General features: G+C 39.0%; 1 protein-coding gene across 2 annotated transcripts in view; it reads right to left on the bottom strand.

Moving 5' to 3' along the window:
- Positions 1-3,796: 3,796 nt before the first annotated feature.
- CDC123 (cell division cycle 123) overlaps positions 3,797-10,120 on the bottom strand; it is a 32,675-nt gene continuing 26,351 nt past the window's right edge. The window contains exons 11-13 of one of the 2 annotated variants that reach the window (XM_015627363.3): positions 7,911-8,039; positions 5,979-6,116; positions 3,797-5,162 (exon numbers count right to left, since the gene is read on the bottom strand). In XM_015627363.3, the coding sequence (XP_015482849.1) occupies positions 5,136-5,162; positions 5,979-6,116; positions 7,911-8,039 (294 nt within the window). In that variant the 3' untranslated portion in view covers positions 3,797-5,135. The remainder of the gene's footprint in view (positions 5,163-5,978; positions 6,117-7,910; positions 8,040-10,120) is intronic. The other variant, XM_033514345.1, reaches the window with a different exon arrangement.

The following is a 10,120-nucleotide window of genomic DNA, read 5'->3' as shown; positions in this document are numbered from 1 at the left end:
CTGCAGTGCTGCATCCAGCTCTGGAGTCCCCAGCACAGGAAAGTATTTGCTGTTGGAGCAAATCCAGAGGAAGGCCACAAAAATGATCCCATGGCTGGAACACCTATCCTTTGAGGAAAGGCTGAGGGAAGTGAGGCAAACTGGAAAAAGCCCTGGGTAGACCATATTGCAGCCTTCCAGTACTTAAAAGGGAAGTTTTCCTAATAGGAAACACAGACTTTTACCAGGGGCTGTAGTGACAGGACAAAGGGCAGCAGCTTTAAACTGAAAGAGGATCAGTTTAGACTGACATTAAGAAATAAATTTTTCATGATGCAGTTGGTGAGACACAGGAACAGGGTGCCCAGAGAAGCTGTGGTTGCCCCATTCCTGGAAGCATTTGAGGACTAGAGGACATTTAAAAGTCTTTTGCAACCTAAACCATTCTGATTCCCAAGCCTTGGAAACACACTGCTGGTGTTCAGCACAGTGCCTCCAGCCTTTCCTGAGCGACAGCCAGGTCTGTGATCCAGTGCTGCCGTTCATCTCCCAAAGTCACTGAAATGCACATCAATCATTCCTGACACATCCTGACGCTGAGTTCCTCCTGTGTATTCCTCATCCTGGTGTACAGACGTTTTAGCTTCACATGTTCATTCTCTCTCCTGGATATTACAGTCCCAGCTCCATGAATAATTCATTTATGTCAATGAAGTGCTACAGTCTGTCAGGACACAATTTCATAGCAGAAGCCAAGACAGGACTCAAAATTTCAAGCCCCTCCTCCAGCTGGATTTGAGCCCTAAAGACAAGAACCAAGTATTGATTATTCTTTCTCTTTTGGACATTAATGCTGCTTAGGAGCCACAAATCTCTCCTAAAGAAAGGTCCTGAGGAGTCAGTGTTTATGACCAACCAGACAACCAACCTTTCCCTACAAGCAACAAGCTGCCAAAACTCATCCTTAGCAAAAGCCTGGCCAGCTGTTAAGAGGCCATTAGAGCAACCAAAACACTGTTGATACCCAGGCTAGGATCCCCAGTACTGCACATGAAGAAATGTAGCAGGATACCTCCCTCCCTTGATCTGCTCTCCCCAAAAGAACCAAAAAACCCAAAATCAGACTTATTGCAGTGCCAATACCATTATTACTACAAAATCCTGTAATCACACAAAACTACTTAAGGGCTCTGTATCTTTGAGAAAGCTTCAAGATTACACCAAATATAACAGTTATGGCAACAAGTCTTATTTTCGCTCTATATAATGTCAGGATGACCACAAGTTGGAGATTTTCTCTTTACAGAGTCATCAAATTCCAATAGAAGACACTGTTAATTCAACATCCAGACAAGATTTTGCTAAGGTAGATTTACTACCTTAGTAGCCTCTAAATATCAGTGTTACCAAGTGTCCTTCATGAATCAAAAGCACCATGGTCTGCTTCTGTATTACACTTTAGGTCCATCTTCTCTTGGCCAAAAATATGTATTTTAGTTCAATATTATTTCTTGAACTAATGTTCAAAATGTAACGTGTCCAAATACAACTGGAATTGATACTTTTGGCCTCTAAGGTTGAAATCAATTACCAGTTGCCAAGCTGATTTGCCTATTTATGCTCACTGACAAACACCCTGTGCTCCTCTGGCTATTTAACACTTCAAACTTGGAATAGTTTGTGAAAGCTGAACTCAGTCATGCACAAAGGCACAGAAGGATTTTTACATAGGTTTGTTCCATGTGCCACATTGCCGCTGACGTGTTTTGGGGTCCTTTCACCTGGCAATACTCACCTGACAGCCTGAAACCAGGAGTGTCTAAGGGTTGCTGTTCCTCAAATGTGAACTGTATCTCACCAGGTACCTTTTCTCTGCATCCTGGATATGAGCAACAGGTGAGTATGTCACAATGAGATAGATGAGATTTCTAGCTAAGGGTGTCAGATGCAGTTATGTGGATTTTTACGATCTGTGATCAGCATCCAACAAGTGCTACTCATTTTACCGAGACTCAGACCTAGATATTACTCCCCTACTTTTAGAGTTTATGGGTGTTTTTTTAGGTATTATAGAGCACCACCTAAAAACATGCCTTTGTAAGAGAGAAGGAAAAATGGATAAAGAGAGGTTTTAAAATTCAGATCAGTATTATCCATGCTGCTGCTGCTGCTACCAATTCTGATCTTAGTATTTATCCTAATAAGAGGCTAAGGGAAAGACCTGGACAACACCAGAGAAAGAGTCAAAAGAGAACAGCATGGACAGTCTAAAGCCCAGAAGGACAGGAGTGTTACCTGAAATCCTGAACTAAGCCAGGACATACTAACAACTGCTACTTACAGGGTTGCAGGAATCCTGATCCCCAGTATCCATCTGGGAGATTAAACATCACAAGTATTGGCTGTGAAACAATGAGGACTTTTCCTTGGCACTCCTGGCAGAGCTGCAGCCCAAGAACTTAATCCTACTGCTGGAGCCATCAGACACAGCCAGACTTCTGCAGGGTTTGGCAGGCACAGGATCTGTATAAAATGACTGGTACTTCCTTTAAAAACTTGTTTGTCATCTAAATGAGACTACAAGCATCTTTACACTGTGTTTTAAGCATATAATTAAGAATATATAGTATACAGTTGGCCCTTACTCAGCAAATGGTGATTATAATTGAATCCTATGAACAAGGACCTTAACAACTGGAAATTTGTATTTTCAAATTTCTGTATATGGTGGTTAGAGGCAGAAACTGCTTTTATTATGGAAGAAAAAATTAGAAAAGTGTCATGTACTATTCAGTGTAAAATTGATCTGAAGCATTTTTAATCTATCAACATTAGCTCCCTCAGCTCCCCAAAGGGAACATGTTTGCTAATTATCCTAGGAGATCAAAAGGACATATAGAGTGAAAATTATTTTAGAAGAGGAATCTTTAACAGCCAAATAAAATTTACTGTCTGGTTACCTGAAGTTGGGGAAAAAAGCAAAGTACATCTAAAGCATTTAAACTGTAAGGATTTTGAGTGACCTGATCCTGTAGATTATATTTTTATATTGGGGATTGTTTCTTTACCAGTTCTGAACATGGGACCAGTAATTTTGCTCTGCTACCTTTTATGGTTCTTCACTACAACTTTGTTCAAAGGACAAGGTCCTGCAACTCTAAAACTGCAGTTCATTATCAGTGTTGGATAGCCTGGATGAGCAGCCTGTGAATTCAGACTGGGCATCTGTCAGCATTTCACAGAAGAGAAAAACTCCAGTCTACCCACCTAAAGGGACACTCCAGAACGCACAAGGTCCCAGCAAACTGGTCCCATCACCAAATATGTTCTGGTGAACATTCAGCAAAAACAGCTGAGTAAGTGGTAAATTAGTTTGTGGAGCCCATGTGGAGGAGGTAGGGAACTATCTTCCAGCTTTAAACTAAGACTTTGTGTTTCTAAAGACAATACTATGTAGTTTAGGAGAATTTATGAATCTATTGGAAGTTCCAGGGCATCATCTGTGTAAAGGAAGTGTGGTTAGATCATCGCAACAGCTTAAGTTGTGGCTAGAAACTTTAAAACAAAGAGGAAAGCTTTGTTAATTTTTTACATTTTGAGGTTTAAACCTGGTTTAGAGACAATTAACCCTCTGATGTGGGTGAGAAACATTAATCCAAAATCCTGCAATATGGCAGGATTAGGTATAGCCCAGTCCTGAGTTAATGATCATCTAATCTGAATACAAAAAGCTATTGAAAGGCAGGTTCCAATGCTTCAAATGCAGGGCAAACATGTTCTGACTCCAGGAGCTTTCATCTGTGATTTTTCATCAATGTGTGGATTCTTAATCTGCATAATCTTTAATTCGAGTAGGTTTTCATTCAAAAGTGAAGCTAAATAAAGACAGTAACTAATAATTTAACAATTTAGCTCAGATTTAACATCCAAGAACAGATTGTAACCAAGCACCATTCCAATCTGACAGCAAAAGCAAGGCAAAGAAACATAAACAGCTTTATATACACACACACAGAGAATCACATAACTGGTTTGAAATGGGAACCAGTTTCCAGGGGTTATGAGCTCCTTCAAATATCCTTTTGTTTCAATGGGAACTCTGCACACTGTTAATAAAATACTGATGCCATATAAACACCTATATCCAAAAGTCAGCTGGTGATTCACCTAAAACTGTCCTCCCCCACCTCCCAAACAACAGCAATTGGTAACAAGAGCTTCTGTTTCCCCAGATTTAGCTAAGCTTCCCTTTATACAAAAAACATGAAGTACAAATGAATACAGAATTTTAAAGCTGAAAGAATAATTGCTTTCATAAGAAACTCAGAGATGTGACACAAAAGAAACAAGACTGAGTATGCATATAAAATTATAGGTTGATGTTAATTATGTATATTAAAGTCACAGATGATGTCTAGTATGCAATCATGTTAAAAAACAGGTTTCAAGAAAGCTTTACTATGAAAATGAAATGAAATTTGGTGAAGTTAAATGAATTTTGTTGCTTTAGCGACTGTGAAAATACTACTTTACTTTAAACGCATTCAGAATTTCAAATTCCCAGTATGTAAAACTTTCAAATCTTAAGTAGTCTACTATAGCTATAGCTGTTCTCTGAAATGAAATATTAGCCCTTGTAACAATGAAAAAAATCCTTTCTCCATTTATTTTTTTACATAAAGGATGAGAAGTGCTCCCAAAACAAAATCAATTTACAATTTTCAAAGGTTACTGCAGATAAAAATGTACATTCCTTTTTCTTTGTGACTACATATTAAGCAAGACTGTGCCTAAATTCAGAGAATGCTCCATGTTTTCACTGCACAAGCATTACATGTTGCCATATTTACACTGGGGAGTCCAAAGGTGTAGCTCAGTGGCATCAATCTTCACATTATGAAAAATGGAAAGCGTTCAGCTGCTGCTGTTGCTTCTTTGCACCTTGAATCCCTTGAGAATTCACCCTGACCTTTTGTGTGTCCCTAAAGCTTCCCTACTTTTGTATAAACCAACAGACAAAGAAGATGAACATCTCTTCAGCTCTTTCACTGACTATAAAAAGCAGGTTTTCTTTAAATCAATAGTTTAATAGCTATGCTAAATACAGCTTATGCCACATTTCTTGCTTCTAATTCAATGTAATACTTCTGGGTACCTCAGTCATCATCTTGTTGATTTCTTTTCTGTCAACAGAACAGGAGAATTCAGAATGTTAGGACACAGTTATCTTATTAGTAAGAACACTAATAAATCATGACAAGTGTTCCAGATAAAATGGATTAGACAGTGATTGCATTTCTAAGTCATTTTTTGGAACAGTAAGAGATAATGTTTCCAGCAAATGGAACAGAGCAATATCAACCATCTCTCTCATCCCAAACTACAGGATTTTATTTCCAGTAAAGAAAAAGATTTGCCTTGTCCATTAACTCATAGAATATACGAAAGCCAGAAAAGATCATGGTGGTGGCAAGAGTCAGTGATCCAGGTAATCTGCCCTCCTTTCCCTACCTTACAAAGATGCCATGTTTTCAAGTCACCATGCATTAAAAGAACATAGAAACTGGACTGAAAAAGGAACTACTCTTTCATGTTTTTTCCTAATATAGTTGTCTTGTAACTTTTAAAGAAAAAAGTGAAAAACATTAAAAGTTAAAAGCATTAGCTCCAGGCATTCAAAAAAGCACATTTTCATTCGTACTACAGTCATATTTACATTTTAGTAAGAAAGGAAACAGTTCAGTCCTTCAGTAAGGTTTGTCAAACTACATTCATTGCTTCCCATAAAAATAAAATTAATTAAGCAAAGTGAGAGCAGTAAAAAGCTTGCTCTTCATCACTTCAGCAACAACCCAACAATACATTGTGTGATGGCTTCATACATTGCTTTTTCTGTAATTATGTACTCTTTGTTAGTAATGAAATCAGAGATCCAGGGACTTTGGTATATCCATTTAACAAAGGTGGAAGGTCAGAGATCTTTTTCTGCTACTTCTTACCAGTTTAAGGAAGTCAATCAATTTGTGAACGTCCTCTCCTGTGGAAAGGTCCACAAAATCCTTGGGCAGTCGGTAGCTCAGGTAGGGACTGGGCTGGACGGTGACTTTGCTGTTCGTACAACGGAACACTGGATAATCCTTTGGAAAAGACACCCAAGATAAGACAATAAGAGTGGACATGAATAAAGCTGGAAATGTTACTGGGACTCCTCCGTGAGACTGAGTCATGTTGCCAATGAGTTTATTTGGCACTCACTCAACTAAACTTGTGCTTTCTAAAAATTGTAGCTTTCTTATAAAACCTCTGCCCACTTAGGAGCAATTTAAAATGTCAAACATGTTAAACAGTCAAATAATGGCTTTCATTACCTCACTTTAAAGTTTCTACAGTGTATCAGTTATTAATGTATTTAATATATTCATTCCTATGACAGTGCTGTAATAATGGAGCTATAAGGAACTTTGGGCAATAGTATCTAGATACATATGTGGATAGAGAAAAACAATTTTTATAGAATCCTTAAATTTGTCTTCACAGTTTCCTTGTTTAAAAACATTTGCAACTATAACCTTACTGAAATTATAATTAAAGCTTTCCAACCAATTTACTTACTGAAGGAAAAAATACCTCTATAAAAGGGTCAGAAATATCTCTAAATGCTCAACTGTAGCAACAGGTTTTGGGGAATGATATAATTTTAAGTTCAACACATTGGCATGCCACACAATTGCCAGTTGTACAGCAATAAACAGCTTCATTTTAAGAGAGATCAACAACTTAACAGATTCTGTGACTGGATGAAAGATGAAACATGAAGATAAATTATTCTACTTTTCATCCAGGATTGCAACACAGAAAACTCTGTAAAGCATCTGGTAATGAGAAAAAGAAATCCCAAAATAAAAACTCTGTATCCCACGGACAGCTCCAGAATTGGGAGTGTGTTTTAACAAAGAAGACACAGATTTTAGCAGGAGGGTTCATGGAATGGGTTTTCATACAGCAACAACCCCACGGTGAGACAGAGGCAATGGCCTGAACAGCAGCCTGGAATGGGGTTTCCCTGTCAATGTGTTATGGAAAGGGCCACAGGACTAAAGAAACTCTCAGATGTTAAAATCAGCTCAATGAAGTTTGTCATTTCAGCGACCTCTAATGTAGTTCAACAGCTAGGAAATAAAGAAAAGACCACACTGGCCAGCCAGCTCTCCTCAGAAAACAACCAAGTGTCTCCCAAGATCCACTAACATACTATTTTCTCTCTTCTACCCAGCTGTCCAAGGACTTCTCAAGTTGTGAGGACACTGTCTCAAGATGCAGTGAGAAAACAAAGTGAGAATACAAAAAATGAAGACTATTCCCCACCTTCTGTATTAATGGAAAGTTTGTTGCTTTTACAGAGGAAACGCTGCTTGGAAGAGGGATGGAAAAGCCTTGTTCTGCAAGTCCTGGGAATTCAACCAGAGGACAAGGCTTTGCAAAGGGTATTCCAGATGAGGAAGAGACAGAAGTTAAGCTTCTGCTTGTCTCCCCTCAAGCACAAAACTGGAGATGTGGGAAACTGAATGACAAATATTAAGAACCAAGCAGAAATTTAACTGATACAGAAAAGTAATAGATTGTAAGAAAACTGAAAGGAATGCATCAAATCTGTGTAAAAGCAAGTTTCAGGGCATCTTCTTTGCAATGGGGTCCAAGCTGTAACATGGGCTTGTACTGTTTGAACTAAAAATTTTCTTGCAGGCATCTAAAACTAACAGGTGATATTTGTTGGGATTAATTACTAAGGCAGATTCTACTTACAAGGAGTTTACAGTTCACAGGAGCTTCATTTACTTCAACGGGATTTACATCACAATTCGATTGTAACAGCAAAAGAAAGAAAAAAATAAGGCCATGAATCCTGTTGGATGTTATTCAGCCTCCCTCACCTGTTCTGTTGCTTCCCCTTCGCTCTGGTCTCCTTTCAAGTTTTTTCCAGAGGTGAGTTCTTCCCATGTAAAGAGCAGAGAGTCTGTTACTTCACCAAATGGGTTAAAATCTATTAACCAAATCTTACCCTGCAAAGGAACCATGGACAAATTAAAACAAACCACAGAATTAAAACAAAGAAAAACAAAACAAAACAACCTAAAACAAAACAAACCAACCAAACAAAAAAACCACCAAACCCAAAACACACATATACTTAGATTATTACAGCAAGCTATGATGTACTAATTTGATTTTTTTTTTAAAACAGAAGATCAGACAGAGCTCAAATAAACTGAGTGTAAATCTGTGCCAAGTGCTTTCAGATGAGCCCACAGAAGTCCTGGCTAATCCCCATGACCCACCAAGATCCCCAGTGAGAATGAACAAGGAATGTGGGAGAGCCCCAACCAAAATCCACCAAAAAAAGGCAAACAAAAACAAAACCAAACAAGCAAAAAAACCCCAAACCACCTAAACAGGGACTTTGTTTTCCATGAAAAACCACCTCAGCAACGCTGTACCATCCAGTAGTCTACAAAAAATTGCTGCTCTTTGTCTTAGATGTGACCCTAAAAACAGAGTTGGGTCTGCAAAATGCAAGTGGAGCTCATGAAGGCTCAAAGATTCTATACAGACATAGATAAAGAATAACTTAAAGGCATTTTTAATATAGCCATTATTAGACAACCACACTAGTTTTTACCTCATCTTTAACACATCTGTGTTCCAAACAGTTGTGGTAGTGTGCACAACAGTACAACTGCTTTACAACTGAAAAATGAAAGCAGAGACTAACAAGACATGTTAGAAGTAACAGATGTGTAGGGGAGGAAGAAATAGTTTGTGTTCCTTGAGCCACTTCAAGATACAACCCCCAGCACAGGGCCATCTTCTCTTGCCCAAGGAAGTATCAACTATTCTAATAAAACAAACCATGGTAATAAATTATAAGGAAATATGAGTACAGCTCCTAGTAAAAATTTGCAAAACGAGTATTACATCTGGAAGAAATCAGTTCTATCGAAGAGGGAAGGAAAAAGTTGCAGTAACATAAGCAGGGCTGAAGAGTTTTATTGTGTTTATTGTAAAGATCAACTAGAATTGGAAAACAAACCTGAAGGTTGTGTAGCTACATTCATTTGACTGAAGATTATGTAGATAAACATTCACTTTACTTTCTCTTCTTTTCCTTCATTTATGAAGGATCTCCTTGCTTTAAAAGATCTTGCCTATCTTGATACAAACAGCAAATACATTTGATTACTTACACTACAGCCATCTGGCTTCTAACACAAAGATGCCTTTGAAGCGCTGGCAGAGAGTAACATGGAGACTGTCTCTCCCACCTATGCCACCTGAGCTATCCCACAGGCACTGACACACTGTGGAACTGCAGTGATGGAAACCTGTGAGATACAGAGCAGAACTGCTCTGGTGGCTCCATTACCATCCACAGCGAGCTCCTCGTGCAGCTGTGGGGAGTCCCAGCAGAGATGAAACCAGTGGTTATGACTTGCAAACTGGAGCTGGGCCAGCACCCCAGTAAGGAGTGTGTGGCTGCACACAGACTTGCACAGGTGTCTGTCTCAGGGCAGGTCCATGGGGTACAGCTCTCACAGAGCACATTTTAAGAAGCCAAAGCATAGAAACAACAGTGCTGAAACCAGACAGCTACAAATTGCAGGACGCAGACCTGAGTGGTTTCTTATTTGTTCTGGAAGGGTGAGCAAGCCCAGATCTGCTTGGTTGAGTTGCAACACCTCTGCACTAATATTGGCACCATCAGAGCAGAAAGCCAATGGGGAAAGCTCTGCTGTCGTTTCCCATCTCTGGTCCTCCTCAAAAGGCTGCCACAAATTCTCACGATAACCAATCTTTCACTTTTGCTAATGGGGCTGACTTGCTAGCTCCAAGGCAGCACAAGGAAGAATCTGTGGGTTGAGATTCATTCTATCAATCTAGAAAAACAAGCTAATGAACCAATTTAATCACAGACAGAAGCAATGGCTGGCAAAGTTCATTCAGCAGTTCAGAGAATCAGTGTTTGCAAATGAAACATTTATACCTAATACTTCCCTATGAAAGGCTTTCACAGAAATTCCTCCTCACCCCAAATACATCCAGCTCAGCTTTTTCACAGGAACATTAAGATCATTTCTCTAGAGAA

The sequence above is a fragment of the Parus major genome, chromosome 1A (genome assembly GCF_001522545.3).
Source record: "Parus major isolate Abel chromosome 1A, Parus_major1.1, whole genome shotgun sequence".
Taxonomy (NCBI): Eukaryota; Metazoa; Chordata; class Aves; order Passeriformes; family Paridae; genus Parus; species Parus major.
Note: the sequence above shows the minus strand (reverse complement) of the source record. Positions and strands in the feature narration are given on the sequence as shown.